At 44.4% G+C, this 23,326-nt stretch overlaps 1 protein-coding gene across 1 annotated transcript; it reads left to right on the forward strand.

The window, feature by feature from the left end:
- The first annotated feature begins 66 nt into the window (after positions 1-66).
- On the forward strand, positions 67-22,837 carry SLC37A3 (solute carrier family 37 member 3). Its single transcript, XM_029963591.1, has 15 exons — positions 67-177; positions 3,796-3,972; positions 4,413-4,527; positions 6,565-6,657; positions 7,104-7,187; positions 8,394-8,539; positions 9,133-9,229; positions 10,299-10,383; positions 11,410-11,591; positions 13,414-13,555; positions 14,754-14,855; positions 16,759-16,806; positions 17,546-17,697; positions 19,439-19,504; positions 20,359-22,837. The coding sequence occupies exons 2-15, from the start codon at positions 3,872-3,874 to the stop codon at positions 20,449-20,451; spliced, it is 1,506 nt and encodes a 501-aa protein (XP_029819451.1). The 5' UTR covers positions 67-177; positions 3,796-3,871; the 3' UTR covers positions 20,452-22,837.
- Positions 22,838-23,326: the final 489 nt, after the last annotated feature.

Consider the following 23,326-nt stretch of genomic DNA (forward strand, 5'->3'; position numbering starts at 1 on the left):
CCCCGCCGGCCGGGGGACGCTGCCGGCGCCCGCTCGCTGCCCGCCCCCGGACGGGAGGCGGGCAGGGCCCTCGCAGCGGCCGGGGCCGGACTACAGCTCCCGCCGCTCCGCGGGACCGCCCGGAAGGGCGGCCTCCCTCCCGCCGACTTCCTCCGGCAGCGCTGGGCGCCGGGCGCGGTACGCGGGGCGGGCGGGCGCGGGAGCTCCCCGGGAGGTGCGGTGGGAATGCCGTGGGATGGGATGCGGTGGGATGCGCATGCCGCGGCGGGGTAGCGGCCGGTGGCGGAGCCGGTGCGTGCCCTGCGCTTGCCCCGCTCGGCTCCGCTCCTCGCCCGCCGAGGACGTGGCCGCTCCGCCACCTGCGCGGGGACCGGGGCGGGAGGAGCCGCGTCCTCCCCGCCGAGCCGAGCGCGGGGGGATGCGCTGCCGGGCTCCGGGCGCTGCCGCGCCGCTGCAGATGCGCTGCCAGCGGGGGCCCGGCGGTCGGATCGTGCTCGCATCCTCCCGTGCTCGGCAGCCCCTGTTCTTCCCAGAACAGCGTCTGACGGGCGTCGGGGTGGCGGACGGTCTGCCTGTGCTGGCGGCGAGGGCCCTGTGGGTTTGGGTTTGTGCTGCCGTGCTTCGTTCAGTTTGGAAAGATGGCGTAAGAGTGGACTTTGTTGTTTAGGGTTTATATTATTTATTTATTTATTTATTTATTTATTTATTTATTTTATTTAATTTTTAAGAAAAAAATCCGTTTGTTTGGCACTTTTTAAGTCTCAGGAATGTGAATGCTAGTCTTTCCTGCCAGCTTTGAGGGACGGCAAGATAGTATTAAGGAAGTTTGTTTTGAACTTAAGGTGTCTTATTTTGACCTTAAGGTGTCTTATTATGACTTTAAGTGAAGGGATAAGAGAACTAAGGGGGAAGCTTAACAAATAAGGGTGAAAGCTTAACAGAAGCTTACTCAAAATATTGGCTAGCTGAAGATAAATAGTGCAAAACAGTTAGACAAGGTAGTCTTAATACCCTGAAAGTGCTCCTCTTCCTTTCTTAAAGGCTTGTGCTTCACTGTCCTGAGTTCTGTGGGTTATCCTGCTGCCTAGTTTTTGCTTCCCCTCCACTACAAACTTACTGTGGTGTTCTCAGAATAATTAGAAGACTAATTTTTGAGGATTAACCTCCTAGTTGCATGCATTTCTAGCCTAGGGAGAATGTCAGTTTTGAATAAAGAAAGAACAGGATGAAGAAAAAGGGAAAACAAAATCTTTCACAGTCATCTCTATACTGTGAAAGTGTCCTGTGCCAGAAGGTCTTCTAGAAAGCTAGCTGAGATTGAGAAGCTCTGAGAAACTGATTGTTTCAATAATAAATGCTATAGAATAGGTGACTTTGAGGTCAAACTAGGTCTTAGCTTTAAAAAGACTCAGTATCTTGGACAAATAAGATCTATATTTGCATCTGTTGACATAAAGTGAGTAGTAAATCTTGTGCTCCGGGCTGCAAACTGATTACCCGAGGAAGGAACTTTTCCCTGCAGTGTTGCACAACTGGCAGTGGTTTGCTTTCCTCAGGAGTGCTCTGTAACCTGCTGTTGCCTGGTGGGAGGGGAGGGAGAGGCAAGGAAGAAGAACGAGCTCTTGTGTTTGACCAACAGACCGTGTGGTTCACAGGCCCATAAGGACCGCGGTGCTGGGAAATTGGAGTGCCTTGGCTTCCCTTCTCTTCTTTATGCAGCTTGTGGGGCAGACAGCCCTGAGCAGCGTTACCACTGCCTGAAAGGGAGTAGCCCTGTGTGGTACTTGTGTGAGTGCTGAGTTTTCATTCACTGGTGCTGAGAAATGGTCTGAGACCTCAGGGGGAGAGTAGTATCAAGACTACTTGTGAAGTTGCCTCTTCCTAGGCTAGCCTTGCCTTCCCACAGCTCCAGCTGTAGGTGCTTTTTTTCTTCCTCTGTGCAAACCTAAGCAATCTAGAAGCATGTCCCTACAAGGAGGTGCTGGCACACCAAGGTGCTCTGTGCTAGCTGGAGCAGTGGGAGTGTGGCTCAAATGCACCTGGGCTGTATAGAGGCAGGTCTTGTACAGACTTGCTGTATTTGTCTTGGATGAGAATGGAGGCATTCAGGTGTGGTGTAGGTTAAACATGACTCCAGTGTCTCAGAGCAGTCACAGCTGGATCCATATTACTCAGAGGATCTCTATGCCGTACTCTGTTCTGGAGGTCAGATGTGACCTGTTTTGGAGGTCAGGTTTCAGTTTCCATGATGGTTCATGTCTCCAGTAGTAGCTGTTATCCTTTTGTCAATCAGGCTCGCATCATCATTTAGAGGACAGGAAAGAAAGACTTCCTGCAGTGAAAGATGTCTTAATGAAACCTTTAAAAGCTATTAGAAGGAAGAGCAGAAAGTCTCTGTGAAATACAGCATTTTCAGCAGCAAAAATTTGGATGAGACTATGTCTGGGCAGTGACTTCTAATTTCTCCAAGTGAGGTTATAAAGCTGAACTTGAAAAGTCTTCTGTCAGATTTGCAAATAATTACAAAAAGCACCCATGGATACAGAAGAATACAAAGGCACTATCTTCTGTCTTATTTCAGTGCTGAGGGGGAACCAGTTCAGTTTCAGTTCCTTTGGGGGAACAGGTGTGGTGCTTTATTTTACCTCTCCTCAGCTTTCAGAATGCGTGTTGTTTGCACATCTTCTGCAAATGCAGTTCCCACCAGTGGATTTGTCCCAGTGTCTCAGGCCAGTGAGTGCTGACAGGATTGAGCTCTGCCTTCAGCAGCAGCGTTGGTGTGCAGCATCTCTCTCTCTCTGCACTGCTCTGTCTGTCACATGGACACAAGCCTTTGTGTAGCTGCTTTTTGATCTGTGGTAGGGAAGTTGGCTGAAAAAGATCTCAACCAAGGAAACAAAAGGCAGCTGTGGGGAGAGATTCACCACCTTGCTGCCCAGTGGGGCTGTTTGCCAATCTCAAGTTAGCAGAAATGGTCCCTCGACCACGCCAGCACAGCTCAAGGAGTGGAGTAGTGTGACATAAACTAGCATGAAGAAACTGTGCATCTATCATAGCCTTCCCTCAGCAGTGATAATTTCTGGGTATGTAGAAGTTGGGGCAGATGTCACCCGTGCCCTACAGGAAGGTATGACTTGTGCTGTACTAATGAGTTAGTGACAGATGGAGCTGTAATGTCGGGCTTGAGAATAAATAGGCAGGGAGTCTAGCTGTTGGATTTCAGCACTGTCCTCACGGTTACTTTCCTTTTTCCATCTGTGCAAGTCCACTCTTGGCTATATTCTTTCAACAAGATCTTAACAAGGCAGTTAGATCCCAAACCATTCTCCAGCAGCCAAAGGCTGCTCTCATGATTTCATCACCAGTCTATGACCAGCCAGGTAGCAGTGGAAAGCTGTCTTATTTATGACCACACTGTAGTTCATCATGTGTGTAAATGGTGCAGAATGGTTTTTAACGTGGGAATGCTGGGAATTGGTAGATCCAGGGGGAACCCCTTTGGTGATGGGCACTGAAGAGGTATATGCTAGGGGAGAAACAAAAAAGAAGTGGGTTGGGAGATGACCATCAGGGTACTGAGAGACTGGGAATAAAAAGGCACGTTTAGGCATAGAAGATGTTAAGGAATGTACAAGTGATGAGATAGGTAGTGGTGTGAAACAGACGGGGAAGGAATGGTGTGCAGTTGTTTCTTCTGAATTCCAGCTGTTTGGGGAACAAAACTGTGCCTTATCCATGTGTTTTAATCCAAATATATTTTCTTTTCTCCTCCCTTCCCACCTTCTTCTGTTTAAGTGAGAAGAAAAAAATGACCTAATCACCATCCAGCCCTTGTGGCCAGGGCAGGAGCAAAGGTAGGGCTGCCAGGAACATGGCTTTGCCTGGAAGCTTACGGAGGCAGCCTGCAAACAGAGGCCTTGTGTCCCATTGCACCCACCATCATGTTGTTGTGTTCCTGCTGACCTTCTTCAGGTAGGTTCGGTGTATCTCTGCACAGAGAGGTGTTCATCTCACTGAATTTAGGGAAGCGAGAGCATGTCATAGAAGAATGAAGGCAGGGAAATAGTCTTAACCTTTGGCTGTGAGCCTTGAAAACTAACTTATAAGCTCATAGAGCCAATCAGTCTGGGACTCATGCAGTTATAGAGGTAGGGGTGTTATGTCCCTGGGGAATCCAACCACCAAAGGTGAGGCTGGCTGTGCCAAGCCAAGAGCAGTCTATTGCAGAAGGGTGAAATCCCTGTCTTCCCATAATTTGGGGGTTCCCACTGCTGACTGCTATCTCCAAAACTGCCAGTCCTCTGCTATGCTGCCTGCTGAGACAGTGTGTATCTGTATTTGATACCCCACCCTTTCCCACTTGACCTCCAGAGAAGATCTGGCCAACCTGTGTCTTGTGTGTTTTCTGGCAGTTATTCCCTGCTCCATGCTTCCAGAAAGACATTCAGTAATGTCAAAGTCAGCATTTCCAGCCAATGGACTCCTTCCTGCCTTAACAGCACGGCCCCTGAGCTCCAGCCATATGAGGTAAGGACACAAGGGATAGGGCAGTGCAAAGAAAGATGGGTAACTTCCAGTGTGCTGGAACTTGTGAACTTGTGGTGCCCAAGAGGCCCCTTTAGGTGTCTGTCGGGAACACTTCTCGGAATGGGAGCAGAAACTTCAGGTGTTTGCATTGTAGTTTTATGGATCATCAGGTGATGATGAAATCTTTCCTAGTGGTCCCCAGAGAGCAACTCCTCAGGAAGTTACAGTGTTCCAATGGAAATGAGGACCCCAACAGAGTCTGTAATAGGCAGCAACATGAAGGAGGGGGAAAGAGGGACCCTTCCTCGGAAGTGTTGGAGGCAATAAACCGAAGCAGTTAATGGGCTTCCAGAGAGTTCTGTGAAATCCTGGTTGTGCTTTCTCTGTGGCAGTGGTGCTGCTACCACCCTGTTAAAAGAATAGCCAAACTGGGAGAGAAGAAAGCTATCTGAGAGGGCTAGCTGCTTGTCCTAAATGTCTTTATCTTGCATCTAAAAGGTCTGATTTCCAAAAGTGCTGAACATCCAGTACCCCTTGTCTGTAAAATCCTAGACTCAGTGAAAGCAGTGGGAGGTTTGGCAGTGTTTGCCTGCAGGAAAGTAAGTTGTATGCTGCTTGGTTCTCACAAATGGGAATGCAAGAACTACCTCCTGGCTCCTACCTGTGGTGTTTTTAGAGCCATTCTTGTGTTTAGTAATGCTTTGTCCTGATGCTTTTGAGAAGTGGAAGAAATCATACATTAACAGCATGGTCACAGGCCATGAGATCTGTTGGAGCAGGGAGTTCTAAGCTGGTTGCTCAAGTGTTTGTATTAGAAATCATCAGTTATTTGAATGTTTGACAGAAGGATGATAAATGCTGACTTTTTGCGATAAGTGAAAGCAGTAAATTGTGCCTGAATTGTGTTGAGGATTTTATAGTGTGTCTAAAAGGAGTGAGCATCTCAGGGATGCCAAATTGAAACACAAGGTGTTTATATTTAGTTCTTTAACTGACATTCAAACAACTAGTATGTCTTGGAAGCTGTTTTGATTTTTTTTTTTTTAATATATATAGATGATTCAGTGCTTGATGGATGTTGAGGTGCATGTGTCTGATCAAGAAAAGTAGTCAAACAAGTCCTTTAGGTATCAATTTAGGTTACATCTTTTAAACTAAGTGGATGTGTAATTAGTGTTGTCTCTACAGAATGTTCTCCTGGAGAGGTAGAATCAAACTAAAACTGATGACATTTGAGTTAGGCACATCCATAGGTCAGGTTTGGATTGGATTGGATTGGTTTGTTTTCTAATGGGGGCATTGTGAGAAGGGAAGAAAACTTTGTTTTGATTAACTCCATTCTTTAAGTTATCCTCAAAGCTTGCTATTTGCAGCTGATGTCACTAATCTTTCTTTGGGGACAATTGAGTCTTTTTTTCCCTTTTTTTGATCATATTGAAAAAAAAATGAAACTCAGGGTAAGCACAAAAACTAATAACATTAGTGACTGGAGTTTGTTGTAAATAATTTCCAACCAGTCTTTTTCTTCCCCTTGTTCCTTTTGTGTTCTTTCTTTTCTGTTTGTGGTCTGTCATTTCATATTCTGGCTGCTGCCACAAATACTTTAAGGGAATTATTCATTTAGCGAAGACAGCAAGATAAGTACAGAAGAGATGCTGCACATAAAACAGAATATGCCTTTATTGTATTATTCATTAAGATGCTCATCAGTGTTTTAGAGTAAGAATCTGTCTAACATTGCGTGCTTGTTAGAAGTAGGGTTTGCTTTGCCAGTTGTTTGCCTTGATCCGGGTTGAACAAGCGTTTCTTGCTGGTGATTTGTTTGCTTGTCTTTTAGAAGTGAAACAAAGTTGGGAGTGGGCATTTTCTGCAGTATATAATACCAGAATTGTTCCTGATTTGATAATTAAAGTGTTGGAGGAATGAGAGGTTGCTGGGGCCATATGCTGTTCTGCTCCAGAATTGGGGTTTCCATTGAAATAGAGTAGGATGAGCTCCACCTCTTCCTGTTTACCTGTTAAAATTTTCTCTCTGTAGCTCTGGAACAGCAACCAGTTATTTCCAAATGCAGAAGAAGCAACTCTCTTCCTGGGGACATTGGACACTATCTTTTTGTTTTCCTATGCTATGGTGAGTAAAACTAATGCAAGCTGCTAAGCTTTGGTTGAATCTTAATGGGAAGATCACACCCACATTAAAAAGCTTAGCTCAGAGGCATGTTTTTTTTCCTTCAGCTTCTGTTAGTTCTGCCCATGCCTGTCACCCACGTGAAGATGCTTTTTAACAATCACAAGATAAATATTATCACTTCAGAATTTCTTATACACCTGTTACTAGAGGGTGGGAGGACTAGTTCTGTCTATCCAAGAATTCTCAGATGAATTTTTTTAAACAAGAAATGTAATGAACAGCTATGAGCAGGATTTCTTTGGTGGCAGAAAAAGTGGTTAGAATCAAACTGTAAGTTGGTATAACAGCAACATTTGGACTAGTTTGACCCTTCTACATCATTTTAATTCTTACAGATATCAGGTGCAAGTCTTCTGGCTTTGTTTAATGCTGTGTTTTGTTCTTAGGGTCTCTTTGTCAGTGGCATAGTTGGGGATCGCCTGAATTTACGCTGGGTTTTGTCTTTTGGCATGTGTTCCTCAGCTCTGGTGGTAAGTTGGGACATAGTAGTGGGATTTAAAAATCTCTCTTAGGCTTTCTGGGTAGGGTTTTACTTATGGGGAGAAAAGGCTCTGTTTCTATGTGAATTTGCTCATGAGCTGTAGCTATACCTCAGTGGTCTCAAAGCCTGTGGGTAAAACTTGGTTCTGGATGCATGTACTGCATTGTCTGAAGCACAGACCTATGCTGGATGACTCACCTCTTCCTGAAATATCTATTTCTGGATACTGTGTCAGAAGGAAATTCGTAACTTTGGGGCACTGTCTAGAGACTTAATGAACAGCTTTTGTTCAAGATTGGTGTATTTGGACTTTAGGGGACTGTTTTCTAATATAACTTAATTTCTTAGCCCACACATGTTGTTATCTAGGCCTTTGCTTTCAAACACAATCTTTGTTCTTTGAAGGACATGCTAACAATACCAAGCATTCATTTACTTGTTTTATAATTGCTAGGAGGGTATGTGTCAAAAAAGAATGTCTCCTTAAAACAAAAGGATATTTCAGCTTCAAGCTATTGCACATAAATGTGAATCATTTTTATCTCATGGTGGTTTTCTGGTTGTTAAAGCAATGCCTAAGATGTGTGGAGTGTGTTTGATTTACCCAGTTGGCTACAAACCCCACTGTGGCCTATTGCACTCTGCAAACACATGACCACAAATGTGCATCAAGCACAGTGTCCCACAACGTGTGTTTATTTTGGCTAGTTTGGGTTAGAGCTCTTAGTAATTTGAGATCTGGCTGTAGTATTTGTGTTAAATTTTGCGAAGATAAATGACTGCTGAGGGTTCTGTGTTTGCGTAGAGCCTCGAGGAATCAGATGTCAGTACAAGGGCAGATCAAGAGGCTACCGTATTTTTACTGTTGTTACCAAGAGTATTTGTCTCTTTCTTCTCCTCTCTTGTTGTAACTGTGCTGTTTAGGAAGACAAAAGTCTTTTGGAGAGGAAGTGCCCTGACAGCACATTTGTCTCTGGAGCTGTTTGGGCTCTGAAGTTGGAGCTGTGGTGGCTCAGTAGAGGGTGCTCTTCACTCTGCACTGTGTCTCAAACAATGCCAGGCTGGCCTCTGGCCTGGCCCCTGCATGGGACCAGCTCCCTGAAAGGCTGTTGCTTTTTTTAGGCCCCCACTCCTGCCTGGCTTTCAGCGGTAGCCTGAGGGTTTATTCTCTGTTTTGCACCACCCTCCCCCATAGGTATTCTTCTTTGGCACACTCACAGAATGGCTGCATTTCTACAACAAGTGGTTCTACTGCTGTCTCTGGGTTGTGAATGGCTTGCTGCAGTCCACTGGCTGGCCCTGCGTGGTTGCTGTCATGGGAAATTGGTTTGGAAAAGCTGGGTAAGTTAAGTTTTCTTTAGTGACTCACACGACCTGCTGAGTAACAGATTGAGCTGAAATTCTCAAACCAGGAAGGCCAGCTGTTAGATCGTAATTAAAGTTGGGTGGGATGAAATATGCCTTACTTGTTACATTATATCTTTTTTTGTCTTTTTGTGTGTGTGTGTTAAAAGCACAGATTCAAACTTCAAAAATCTCATAGTGCAGAGTGACTGAATTTGAATTTTCCTACCACTGGAAAACTGTTTCTGTCTCCTTACCACTAAAGAGATCAAATGAAAACTGACTCATTGCACGTTCAACTCTGTCACTTTGGGACATTGCAGATGAGCTCTAGCCATAGCCTGTAACCTTGTTGCCAGCTCACCTCTGCTGTAACACAGATGTTTCAGAATAGAACATACATGTGGTACCCCCAAGTTGTTGTGCGTTTTGTTTTAAATGAACTTCGAGTCTCTTTGAAGTGGATTGGGAAAATACTGTAACTTTATTCATAAGTTAAAGTTCATTTTAATGTTTTATCTTTGTCTTGTTCCTAATGTCATCTCTCCTCACATTGCTGGTTTCAAATTATTTTTTTTCTCCTTCTTCAGGAGGGGTTTTGTGTTTGGACTCTGGAGTGCCTGTGCATCTGTGGGAAATATCCTTGGGGCATTCCTTGCATCCTGTGTTCTCAAATATGGCTATGAGGTAGGTATTGCTGTCTGGCTTCTAGCTACGCCTGCATGTCTGATTGGGTTATGAAACACTAGTTTCTTATCTTGTCTTTGGGAGATAACAGGCTCATGTGTCCAGTTTCATCTTCCCGAATTCTGTGGAGGCAAGCAGTAGGCAGAATCGAAAAGCCTTTCCTTCGTGACTCTTCCCAGTTGGGAGAAACAAGCCTGAGACTTCCCTGTAAATGGGACTGATGTTATTGAAGAGCTCTAGTGTCACAGTATACCCTCTTCTGATTTGCGTGGCTTAAAGTGCTCTTCAGAGTCATCCATCACAGGTTCTCACTTAACTGGAGGCACAGCTGCTGTCACTGGGAAGGGGCCAGGCACGCACTGTGTTGCCTGTGGCAGGCAGGGGCTTGAGTCCAGGGAGTGCAAGTGAACCAGCACATCTCACAGTGTGTGACCTGTGGGGACAGGCTGGCAGAGCTGAGCGTGTCATTCTGGAGATGAGGAGGCTTAGGGTACCAATAGCAGCCTTCCAAAGCCTCTGGGAAGATTGCTGAGAAATCAGATCCGGACTTTTTCCTGGGTTGCACTGTGAGAGAGGGGAAAAAGCAGTGGATATAAAGTGAAGTGGGGATAATTCCAACCGGATGTTCAGAAAACTATTTTGCTGTGAAGTATGTTAAGCATTGGAACAAGGGGACAGAGCCTGGAGTATCTGTCTTTGGAAGATTTCAAGACCCGATTGAACAAAGCTCTGAACAACCTGGTCTGAATTTGGTGTTTGATCCTTCTTTGAGCAGTCCTTCCAATATAGCTGGAATTCTGGTTGTGTTTGGTCAGCTCCTTCCTCACTGCTGTTGCCTCAGTACACTAAAACAGCTGTTTTAGTGTGGTCTTTCAGCCTAGATAGGGCCAAATCTGTTCAGGAGACGCAGAGATCACTCGTTTCCAAGTTTTATGGATGCAATCTGTGTTGTCGTAGCTGTGTTTGCTCTCTAACAAGGTTGGAATGTAAAAAGAAACCCTCATTAGTCAGGGAAGCCTGTGTGACTGAAAGTGCTTTGAAAAAGAATCTTTTATTTATTTCTCCTCAGTATGCTTTCTTGGTGACTGCCTCGGTACAGTTTGCTGGAGGAGTCATTGTGTTCTTTGGGCTCCTGACATCACCGAAGGAAGTGGGTAAGTAGAAGAGAGCTGTACTGTTTCAGTCCCCTCATGGAAAGCAGGTCTGCAGCTTTCCATGTAGTACTACTAAAAGCACTGCTCATTCTGACAGTACTTATCCTCAGGGCTCTTACAAAATGGTGTTGCACTTAAGTGTATTTAATGGAGCAAATGCTTTACTCGCCCAGATCACACTAAATGCCATCATGCATCCCGTGTATAGAGTCTGGATATTTTTTTAAAGCAACTAAAATAGCCTGGCTCTAACATCTCCATTAGGATGTGCCTAATTATCAGTTTTTCTTCACCTAAAGAAGCTGCAGACAAACTGATAACTGGCTATTGTAGGAGAAAAGTATGGCAAGCCTTAACCATGCAGTAGGAAGGGAAAGTAGGTCTCCCACAGCCAGTTAAATAGCTCCAGGGTTGGATGTGGTCCTTTTCTGAGAAGGTGGTAGGCAAGTCAAAGTGTAACAGGAAAACAGAAGAATGTTTGGGCTTTGACAGGGCCATGGAGAAGGTTTTCCAGTTGCCTGCAAAGGCTATGAAGTTGGTAGCATTAATGCTACCACAAAGAGTGCTCATAAGAGTGCTCTGCATCCCAGGAAGCACAGTGCAGTTTCCAGGCCTTCCACTCCAGTGGAGGCATTAACAGGCAGCAGCTGAGTATGCTCAGCCTCCACAGTCAAGGGAAGTGGTATCCAGGAGCCAGGTCTGAGAATCCCAACCACTAAATAAGGGGGGAAATGCACTAATTTGTTGTGTCTTCCAACTAATGGCCAGACACTCAGAACAGACAAAGCCGACGCCAGGATCAGACAATACTTTCAAGAGCGCTAGAAGACAAAGGGTAGAAACTGGCGGCACTGCAGAACACCATCTAGAAGAGTTTCTAAGCCAAAGGAGGATGGAGGTATGGGAGAGCAAGGGAATTGCTGGAAGGTAGAATTACTTAAAAGAAGTGAGCATAGCTTTAGAGTGGGGAGAAGGTGAACAGGCTGTGGTCTGTTTTTCCTGTTGCTTATCCCTTGTAAAACTTAGGCCTCCCTGAGCTTGGAGCAGATGAAGACATCGTTGTGGAAGAAGATGCCAACAGACCTTTAATGGGCAGTGATGATGCAGATGATGATGACCGGAATTACTCTATTCAAGCAACTGACACTGACAACCAGCCAAAGGCCATTGGATTTTTCCAAGCTTGTTGCCTTCCTGGAGTAGTACTGGTGAGGACACAGATTCTTGAGTGAAGGCTGGCTTACCTGTTAAACATAAAGCTGACTTTTTGCGCTGTTAGCATTTGTTGATGTCATTGTTAGTATGTTGACCATATGTAGTTGTTGACATCTGACTTCTTATGCTGTTAACATCTTGGGGTTGGGCCTGTTGTTAACATCTTGGGGTTGTCCTTGTGCACATGGATTATAATACTGTCTGGTATGTTGGTTGTTGCTCTTCCCATCGGGCCCCTGCTTCATGGAGGGCATGTAATGAGCCAGCAAAGGGCAACAGAGATCCTGCCTGTTCTGCTGTGGATTTGGAAGGGAGGCCACGAGCAAAAGTTGCTGTAGGATGCTTTCTTGGTAAGATAGATATTTGCCCTGAGGAGTGAGGTTCTCACTGTTAGCTGAGCATCACACAGAGCTCTGTGGTGCTGATATTGAGGTTTGGGGTTTTTGAGTTGCCTTAAAGCAGAAAGCTGGCCTGAAAAGCCTGAATCAGCATGATGTAACATCTGGCAAAGTATGCGGGCTTTTTATAAACAGCTGGAAGCAAGGCCTGGTGATGCAGTTTCCAACATATCCTTCTCCTGTCCCTTGTGTGAGAACTTGTACTTCTGCATCAGCAGTACTGCCCAATTCATGGATTTGATTCAGCTGAAAAATTAACCTGTCACTGAAAAACAATATTAACTTTCTGCAGCAGTGGGCTGTGGCTCCCCTGAGTTCTAGAACCAGTACAAGAAAGGGGGCAGGGTGGCTGGCTCAGCAGTACAGTGTGAACTGTCTGGATTTGGTCACGAAGCAGAATGGGTAGTGTTGTCAGGCATCCTTAATGAGTAAAGCAGTTGGCTGTTGTGATTGAGGCAACAGAAAATCTAGAAGGGACGGGTGCATTGTCAGTGTTTTGGGTGCAGGACAATGACGGTTCTGTTGTTAAGACCCGTTGAGGGATGGCAAAAGAAAGCAAACCCATTTTGAGTTCCTTCCTAACATGGCTAAGTGCCTTATGCAAAATTTCTTAGGGTGGCATCTGCATTAGTTGATGTGTGACTTTTTTCATTGGCTGGAACAAAAGAGAATAACAGCAGCTGAGGTGACTGGTTTTGTATGTTGGATTTTGAGGACATGTTCTGCACCCTAATCCAGCAACCTGAACACCTCTGAGTCTGTGAGTTTTGTCTGATGTCAGATTAGTGCCCAGCCAAATCAGGATACTATGTCAGATTGGTGAGAGACCAAGGACCTAAGGAGAAATTGAGCCCAGCAGCCAAAAGCAGGAGGTTGTTTCAGCTGTTGGGTTTGGAAGCATGTGCTTAACTTTGGCCAAACTTTCATCTTGTCCTGGAATACTTGCCTGGGGATCATGAACGAAGCTTTCTCTTCTGGTGCTGCAAGCAGATGAGCCTTCTGAGCAGCACAAGATAGTACAGAGGAACTACTTCACATAACTTTTCTCAGCATGATGCACAGATGACTAAATCTCAAGCTTGTTTCATGTCGCGTGCTTGGCTCCCTTCTCTTGAGAAGGTGAATTAAATTTTCTTCATTTTTGAAACCTGGTGTCATTTCCTCTCAAGGTTACACTGAAAGTGTTTTAACCCATTGCATTCAGCGAAAAAAAAAACCTTCTTGACAGTGATTTTTGTATTCCTGGGTTCCCTTTGATGTTCAGCATTAAGCTTTCATAATGCTGTCTTCTTACATGAAATGCAGAAGCACTTCCCTCTGAAAGCTCTAGCTGGTCCAGAGCTTTATGTGAAGAAGAATCAAACACTGTTTGCATTTCTCAAGTGCTAACTGCTCGCTGGCCCTCTTTTTGTTCCAGTACTCTTTGGCCTATGCCTGCTTGAAACTGGTGAATTACTCGTTCTTCTTCTGGCTGCCCTTCTACCTCAGCAACAACTTTGGATGGAAAGAAGCAGAAGCTGACCAGCTCTCAATCTGGTATGATGTGGGAGGAATCATAGGTGAGTGAGCAATTGCCCTGCTAGCATTTGAAAGTGAAAGACAGCAAATGCAGACAGAGCAGTCATGTTCGGTGGGATCCAGCTGTTCAGTGAATATGTGAAAATTCTAGATATGTATGTGGCTACTAGGCCTTTTTTTTTTTTCTTAAACACAGAGTATGTGACCCCCTAAAGAGTTTACGTATAATTAAAGGGCACTATCATACTCTTGAACGTTACCCCCAGCTGGCATTTTCCTTTACTGACTCGGACTTCTGAAAAGTGCTGTGTACAAAATGGTGCCCCTGCTTGCTACTTTCTTTCCAACAAGTACCCTTGAGGGATATTTAGATCTGGACTTACTGAGTTCTGAACTGTCCCTTCTGTCCTGTGTTTTTAAGGACAGACTCAGCCCAGATCTTGGCAGAGCAGGGACCAACTGTGTTATGTTCAGAAATAAAATGTAATTGCACTTGTTTCTGCTGGCTGCAAAATCTTACCCTGTTCCTCCAGAATAAAGAACATACTGTATATGTGTTTAGACTTCCACTCTTATGTGCTCAGTTTCTTGCTTTATTACCTTGTCCATTTAGCTTTCCTAGAATAGCCATCCTTGTTTGGGCCTGTTCAAGGTCAGTAATTTTGCCTCTGTGGCCTTTTCTATGTTAGGCTTTCTCAGCATTCTAGTTTTTACCAGCAGAGCAGTTCCTACAGAGGTAGCAGTGATACATAAGGTGATTTTTGTTGGCCTTTGGCAGTTGCTGGAATCAGTTGCACCTACCCTAAGAAGGTGAAACAGCAGGAAGTATGAGGCCCCTGTGTGATAGTGCTTTTCCTGTGAGAAAAAACAGCCTTTTCTTACACTTTCAGTTGAAGGCCCCAGCCACAATGTTAAACTTGCTTAATCCAGAGTTGTGGTGGTCCTAGAGCTGTGATGGTCCTATAGGGGAAGAAAAAGAAAAGTGGGAGCATTGGCTAGTTGCGTGCCAGAAAAAGCAGGCTTTTCCTAGGAAAGCAGCATGGGTAGTTTTCCCTGTTTTATCAGTTGTCTTTTTGTCTGGGGCAGTAAGGCCAGGAGACTTAGTTTTCAGGATATTAGAGAGAATATGTATTGGTGAGAAGGCAAGAGGCCACTGCCCTCAGTGAAATGAGTTTTGTTTAAGGTGTCAGCATCCTGAACCTGACAGTGTTTTTTTTTGTTTTGTTTTGACTTTTGCAGGTGGGACTATCCAGGGCTTGATTTCTGATGTGCTACAGAAGAGAGCCCCAGTGCTAGCAACTAGCCTGCTTTTTGCTGTAGGCTCTCTATTCGGATACAGCCGTGAGTATGCCTGTGCTGCGCAGTGATAAGAGGTTCATTCAGTACATCTTAGAGAGAACCAGAGCACAGCCTGTTCTAATTATGTTTTCTGGCCTTGAAACTGCTTCTGGATCAGAATGGTGCCTTTTGGTTTATTTTGCTGAAGTGTGGCACTGCACAGAAAGAAATCTGTTCCTGGTTAATGAGGTGGAAAAGAATTAGCTGAGTGGTTAAATTTCCCTATACTGGTGAATTATGGTACTGATCCTTCTCCAGTGTCAATGTTTTAGCATCGTCATTGTGTCAACACCACAACTGGCAAAGCAGGAAATCTCAGGTGCTTCCCTATAGTAAGAGGAAAGAGAATCTAGGGACAGATCTGTGCTGGGGTATATATACACTACACAGGGCAAAAGAAGCTCTTAGACTTCACCTCTTACACTTCTGTAAGTGGTGAAATTGGAGAGTTTCTGCCTCTTTTGTAATAAATATAGTTCTTGGTGTTTCATTATTGAATGGAGTCTGTCAGGAAAACAGAGCATAAGGAGTCAGGAAGATGTAATTTCTATGAAACCTCCATGAAGAACTTCTAAGCCATGAAGAACTTCAAAGTGTGACAGTTTTGTGTGTTCAGAGCATCCTGTGGGACCAGAGTGATTTAACTCACTGGGATGTCATTTCACTTCTTTATGTCTTCCTCCAAAGTGGGGTGGTGATACAGGCAGGCTTCTGTAGAGCACTTTGAGATCTGTGAACAGGTGCTGGAGTCAGACAGGAAAAGTACAGTGTGCCTTTTGGAAGCACGTGGGCTTACTCAGATGGTCTTGCAGTAAGGTCAGTAAGTCGGGACCACTGAGTGGCAACGAGTGGGTTTGGTGGAGTTCGTTGGAGTTTTTGTAGGCTCTTGTGCTAACTCATTGCTTTCAAAAGTGAATTAGAAGTAAATATGAACTTATTGCTGATGAAGTTTGAATTTTCTACTAGATATCAGAGCAGCCAGGCTTCCACATGCCTTGTGCTTAACTCAAAATGCACTACTGTCCAGCCAGATACAGAAATTTCAGACAGGTGATCCAGTTCCTGCAGTGTGATAATTCTATTTCCATCTTTCCAAAAGAAACCTTTTTGTGCCCATAGTGTGTTGCATGTAATAGTTACAATGGCCTGGGAAATATGTGAAGAGGGCTGCAACTTGCCTTACATGTAGTAACTCACCTAAGCTGAAGTGAGTAAGGAATTCAGGTAATGCCTGACAGTGAGATATCAGGGAAAACAGCATCTGAAAAGCGCTAGGGGACTGTAATGGAAAGCCAGCTGCTGGTGGAAATACAAATGAAGCCTGTAGATGCTCAAACGTGGCTTTGTAAGGAGGAGTTGGGATATGGGGGTTTGCATTTTTTTTGCTTTATTGTGCAGCATTGTTTAGACAGTTGCTGGATCACTACCTCCAGGTATAATCTCTGTATTTAAAAAAGTGTTTTGGAAAATTCAGAATGAGTGGAAGGGCTGATTCAATTGCTAAATACTTTTATGGTGAGAGTTTGAGCTGAGTCTGACTTTCCCAGAGAGAGAGGAAGGAGAGTAAATGCAAGCTGTGTGTCACAGAAAGAGGCATGACACAGGCTGAAATACAGAGCCAGGCAAATCTGATGTTGAAGTAGGCCACAAAATTTTAGTGGCAAAGATGATTTTTCTACTGTAAAGTGCTCTCAGGAAACTTCTGGGTCTTTGACCTCTTAATGCCTTTGCAGTAAGACTCATCTCTGTAGAAGTCTCTGGTCAAACAGAAGTTTTTGTTGTCACTGTGTAGCAAACTGAGCAAGCAGTTCAAAGTAGATGTGTCCATGCTTCTTTCTGAACTGAAGTGAATGGTTTTCTCAAGTTCATTTGTTTTATTTACACTCACCTGGCCTTTCTCTTGCAGGTTCTCCAAACAGCAAACCTATCAATGCTGTGATCATGACAATTACAGGTATCTTATCAAAAACCACTGTTCTACTAGTAGACATCTGTATCCATTGCAGAACAATCAATAACACCAGCCCTGTGGTGGTGAAAGGTGTTTGTGTGTGCTGTGATCTCTGCTGGTTTTGCAGAAAGAGTGAAAGCTGGGGCCCAGTTTCTGTTACCTTTGGAAGACAGCTCTAGGAAAACTGCTTTACAGAGGGAGGTATGGAATAATGGCTTGGAGCTGAGGGGATCTGCCTTGGCTCAGTATGATGGAGACAGATTTATGGTAAAATACCTAGCAGTAATCTGGTGTCTGAGGAAGTGGATAGATGGCAGAGTCATGAGCTGCAGCTCAAATTTGAGGGCGTTTGTCAGAACCTGAAATACTTTGTGTACTGTGAGAGGTCACAAGGTTTTTGTGCTACCAGACATACTGTGCTGTGTTATGGAATTAAGATTAGCCCACATGAATAGAGCCTTTCTTTTCAAACACTCCTACTTTGGAACTCCCTGTCCTGTTGTTGTGGGGGTATTTTTGCCTTCCATCTCTTCCGTGAACCCTTAGAGACTGAGACTGTAGCATGGGGATGTACTGTGCAGGGTGTTCCATGACCGTATGCTTCACCTGCAGTTAGTCGTGAGCACTGTCCTTAGACTTAATTCTTTTCCTGAGCTTTGCATGGTAGGAAGTTTGTGTTTTGAAGGTGCTCTGTTGAGAATTAGTGTTTGTTTTGCACCAAGGCTGTTTTCTTGTCACTCAGGATTTTTCATCGGAGGCCCTTCTAACATGATCAGTTCTGCAATTTCTGCTGACCTGGGGCGCCAGGATCTGGTGAAAGGCAGCAGTGAGGCTCTGGCAACAGTCACAGGAATTGTGGATGGAACTGGCAGTATTGGTGCTGCAGTGGGCCAGGTGAGGCTACCAAAGGAAAATTAAGGTCTGGGGAAGGAAGCGAAGAGTCTGTTGTGGTTAAGAGATGTTAGTGCATTCCTCAATCCAAAGTTGTGTGGGGAGAGGGAGAGGGGGTTGGGTCGTTTTTTTTAAATAATTACTTATTTAGGATCCAACCAAGGGAACCTGTCTGTTTTATCAAGGTTTCCAGTGGAAGCAATTTAATTAAGAACTAAACTAAGTATTCATAGTGCCAGTGTTATGGCACTTTCATAATTCAAATGAATTTTGGAGACTTTCGTACCCCGAACTCCAAAAAGCAATTAAAGGCCAGCTTTGCAAAGAGTGAAAATAAAGTATTTTGACATTTGTTTGGGATTTTTTGTTTAAAGATGATAGCAAAACGTTTGCTTACAGAAAAGTTTACCTATACAACTGAGTAAAATTGAATGTTTATTATGTTGAATGTTACAGTGTTTATGAAGTAATTTAAAATTTACTCTTATTTGTAGTTCATGTCTGTGGATGTGTTTTACGCCCTGTAAATCCAGCACTACTTGCTTCAATAGTCAGTATGCTGCCAGAGGTCTGAGGACTAGACTGTTGCAGAGAAGGAAGCTGACAGTGTGCCCACTGGGGATGTTCTTTCTTCTCACATACAAGTGTTAGCTATGTGGAAGAACACAGTGGTGCTTTGGGGAGGATTTAGTAGAAAGATCAGAGCCAGTTCTATTCCAGGCATCCTCTAGTGATGGTAAAAAGCCAAGGACGCAGGCAAGGCATGCGAGTTTCTTTTCTAGAAAGGGATTTGGGTTTGTACTTGCCATTGATTGCCTGATAAATACAGTTGTTCAGTCTCTGTTTTATAGGATAAATGCTGCTTAGATCCTTTAAACATGGAAAACTACAAGTGCTTTGTGGACATACATAAGTGCACTGTTACACTCAGTGTTCTTCTTGCGTCGTCTACAGTGTTTCTGTCTTCCCACACACATACCATTCAGACTTACATCATCATAAAAATTGGGTCTCTAGTTCTGAAAAATTCCACCTGCCTCCCATTCCAGCACTGCATTTATTCCAACAGAGACAACCGTGATGTCATTCCGGGGGTGTGTGAATAACAGCGAACGCACAATGAACGTGTTAGAAATTCAGATCCTGTTCTGTGCTGATATACCCAGTAGTGAAGAAGGGAGGCCCTTGTGCAGCATCTGAATATAAATCTGCTAATAGGGAATATATTTCCCTGTGTGGCCTCTGCAGCCTTGTTGAACCAGGGTGCAGTTCAGAACAGACTGTAGTCTCAAGTGTCTTGCCTACGATGGAGGGTTAAGTAGTCAGTGGTTGCACAGCTCTTGAAAATGTGTCCTGTGTAATTTATAAGCCATTCTAGAGCTTTTAGTTCTTCTGAGAGTACTTACATCCACTTATGTCCCAGTGTTCTGTGCAAAAACCTTGTATTCAGCGGAGTCAATTTGTCACCCTTTGAAACTGTAGTTCAGTTCTGTCTTTACGCTGCTCTGAGTTACTGTAAAGCTTCAGGATGGTGTCTGCTTTACTAACACTGTGGGTTTTACACAGAAAAAGGCTGCTCTCCTGAGTCATCTCTTCTGATAGGAAAAGATCAGCTGGAAGGTTTTGTGATCAGCTCTGTGTGGTGTGCTAACAGCCCACAAATTCTAGAAAATGAAAGTGTCATGCCTGAAAGTCATCCTTATCTTCCCAGTTTGAATGATTTCTTTTTTTTATTTCTATTTAGTATCTAGTGTCTTTGATCCAGGAGAACCTGGGGTGGATGTGGGTTTTCTATTTCTTCATTCTAATGGTAAGAAATCATTTTTTAAAAAATTCTTTATCAAAGTTCAATTTACAATAGAAAGTTTTTGTGAGAACCTGAAAGTTGTGACTTAGGGACGGACTCTGTCTCTGCAGCACCTGTGACCTCTGATGTTGTTCTTAATGTGGTCTGTGGTGTGGCTTTGCCTCAAGGTATCTAAATCAACTGTTGTCTTTTGGGATCCCTAAAAGTCACGTTATCCGAGAGGAACTGAGCTTGTGGCAGAGACACTAAAATACTTGCCTAAAAATACCTGTATGCATTTCCTGAAGCTCATACCACCTGACTGACTTCCAAGGCAGGAGATTTCCCTTCTTCATCTCCATAATATGTAGTTCCTAATATTTTCAGAGAGCTGAAGTTAAGCTGCTTGTTAGCCCTTGAAGATTATTGGAGGGAGTGATGAGGATCTGAAAACTAAGATGAAAATGCCTTGCCCTGGTACACCCCTGGGGGAGAACTGTGTTCAGGCCCTGACCTCCTTAACATCTCCACAGTGGTGAATGCTGCACAATTCACTTGGTCTTCCCTGCCGGAAGTGCCAGGAATTGTCTTTGCATCTGTGCTGACAAAGGAAAAGGCCACTTTGGTAAACAGCAGAGGTGGCGAGGAGGAAGGCCACTGAGGAGCTGAAGAGCTCATCTTTATGACAAGACGATCGTGACAGCTGAAATTGTATGAGCTTTCCTGCAAGCTCAGTCCTTCCATCCGCTGTGTCATCTTGTCATTGCTTCTCTTAGCCTGTGTCTTTTTGGGGTGACCTTGGATGTGTGTTGGGGCATGGGATTGCTGCAGCTCTGTTTTCTCTGTGCTAATTGTCCTGGATATGCTTCTTTTCACAGACAAGTTCAACAATCCTGTTCATTTCACCACTGATAGTGAGGGAGATCAGGTTGCTTCTGCATGAGCGGCGCCTGCGAATGCTGGCAGAGTGACTTCTGCTTGCCTCTGGAAGGACTGTTGTATGGAACTGACAGCTGGAACTCTAATCAAAACTCTGGGAGACTTGTTTCTTACATCCTTCAGGTCTGGACTAATTCAAAATGGCTCCACAAGACTGGATTGACTCGCCTTTGGCAAGCTCAGTAGTGAAATACCGAATACCCATCCTGAGGCCGCCTGCGTCATGGAGCTGCTGACCTAAGCCAGACAATCCCCGGGACTGATGGATTGTCCCAGACTCTTCCATGCCAGCAGCCACACTTGATTCTTCTGATAGGTGGTCTCACTGCTATACCCTTTCTTATTTATTTCTGGATGTGCTGACCAAAGGTCAGCTGTTTAAAACTGACGGTTTTCGAGAGGCTGTCTTGCAATGAATTCTGATGCTCTGTTGTGCTGGTGAAATCATCCAGTGCAGTTCATGGGTAGGCTAAATTTATGATCACTTAAGCTTTTAGAAAGGGCAAAAGTAATTATTTGGAATTTACACTGTCCTGTTGTTTAAAAACTGCTGTTGCTAAATCCATGCACAGATGGACCTCTGCTATCCCTAGCTATTAATTGTTACATATTCTAGTAGAGTCACATGGAGAAGTCACATCTATATTTGTTTTTAGCATTTTTTAATACTATTACTAATCTCTGAGAAATGAGATTTCATTTTTTTTAACTATTTAAACAGACAAATAGTGTGCAATACTTTACTATGATCTCTGAAATAAGCCTTAATAGATCCTTTGTGTCTAAAGGATACTTGAATGGCTTCAGGGTTCAGTAATGGGACACTTTCACTACAGCTTTGTTTATTGAACCTGATCATTACTGACCAAAATGGGTCTGTCAGGTGACCCTCTGAAGGAAACTGATGTTACTGACTTCATACTTCTTGGGCAATTGCTCATCTCTAGCAAAGAAGGACCAGAATGGAATTAAAGGAATTTAAGGGACCTGGCTGCTCTTGGACATAGGCTTCCAGACAGGGACTGAAGCGTACTCATGGAATAGAATTTATGAGCAACTGCTGCTGTGTTCCCCTATGCTACTCTGCCTACAGCTGCCTAGGGGAACTCAAGCTCCAGGGTTTGAAAGCTTGAGTCATGTATCTTGAAGGGAAAGGTAGAGGCAAGTCAGCACTAAAAACATGTGGCTGCACTTAGTGTGGTGGTGTTGGAGTGCTTTGCAGTGCTGCAGTAGGTAGGATGACTGACTGACACCTCTGACATTTGTTGGTGATGTTAAAGGGGTCACCGAGTAAGTTCTCAACAAATTGTTTTCTACTTATGCCTTGGATGTTTCACTGTAATAGGTATGTGTTAACCTGCAGAACTTTAGACCAAACACTATGTCCAACTAGTCAGCAATGCTGGGATGGGGGGCAGCAAAATTCTTCGAGCTGAGAATTTGAAACTTTTTAAAGGGCAACAGTTGCCTTTTTGACTTGTACAGTGATTTTATTTTTTAATTGATGAATGTCAATTTTTAGTCATATGTTGATTGTAATGAGAGGAACATCATTAGTGCCTTACGGTTTTAGAGTATCGAACAGTTGCTTGGTGATTGCTGCTTCTGCAGTGATGTCTCTGTGCAGCTTTGCTTAATGTGAAACTCAGTTGCCCCATTTTGTACATTTTTTGGGAGTCTTTCTTTCTCTCTTAGTGGAGGTGATTCTTGCATCTTTTTGCTAACCCTCAAAAAATTTTACTGCTTGGGAAAATGATGCCATTAAGCTGATGTGGGACCTGAATCCTGTTCTCGTTTCTTCTCATTCCCATTCCAATTTTTGCCTGTATAATTAGAGCAGGAGACTGAGAATCTATCATCCTGTTCTCAGAATTATGCCCTGGGGTTAGTGTTCACATCCCAAGCTACTCATTAGCCCCTGTACAAACAGAATGAAAACTCCCTGAAATTTAGTTCTAAAATTGATGGCGGCACCATTTGCCTCAGCCATGGCGTCTGAGGATCTCTGGTTTCAAATTCCAACCTGGATGAGCTTTTTGGCCGTCTGGGCAGTAGATAAGCTGCTGATGAAAGGTGGGGTGGGAAAGGGACGTCGCCAGGGTCGGGGCGGGGGGGAGGAGAGGCCGGCCCCTGTAACAAATGGCTTCCTGTAAACAGTTCTGTCCCCTCTGGAGAAGTGTCAGATGTGATTCGAGCACCGCAAGCACGGGCGGCCCCGGTTGCTGCATCCAAGTGCACGGCAGTGCTTTGAGGCCACCCGCAATTAGGGAGGCGTGCCTGTGGCTCCGGGACTGTTGTTGTTGTCCTTATCCTGGATTTTTGGTTCTGTGTATTTCCTCAAGGTGCTCGGATGGAGAACGGTTTTCAATCTGGTTGTGTCCAAACTGATCTCATGTGAATAAACTTACTTTGACTTGATCTGGGCTAGTTCTTCCATGTGCTTTATTCCACTCTTCCCAGTGTGGTTCTGCAGAGCATGCTTCTCATCCTCCTCACAGGCCTGGCTTTAACAGCTGCTTTTCACTCAACTGCTATGAAGACCTGAGCCCTGACTAATGCTGAAACCGAACCCTCATCCCAACCTAAAACGGGACCATGTTCCCACATGCTGTGGTTTGGCACTCTTCCTGGTCAGGCTCACAGGAGGTTTTGTGGGAGTCCCCTAACAGATGTCCATAATGCTGTAAGTAATGATCTTAACTAAAGAAGCCAGTACATATACTTGGTTTTATTAATTTATTTCTTTGTTGATCTGCATGTAGAAGTCAGGTGTTCTTCCCTTGGAATTAAATGTGCCATGTGGCTGCGGGTCCTGCTGTGCCTCCTCTCCTGTGGCTTGTTTCTTTAAACACGAATCCACACCTACACTTAGCTGTGTTTAAATGGACACAGCAGGGAACTTGGTAA

This window comes from Manacus vitellinus, unplaced genomic scaffold (genome assembly GCF_001715985.3).
Source record: "Manacus vitellinus isolate BGI_N305 unplaced genomic scaffold, ASM171598v3 scaffold_5_pilon, whole genome shotgun sequence".
Lineage (NCBI taxonomy): Eukaryota > Metazoa > Chordata > Aves > Passeriformes > Pipridae > Manacus > Manacus vitellinus.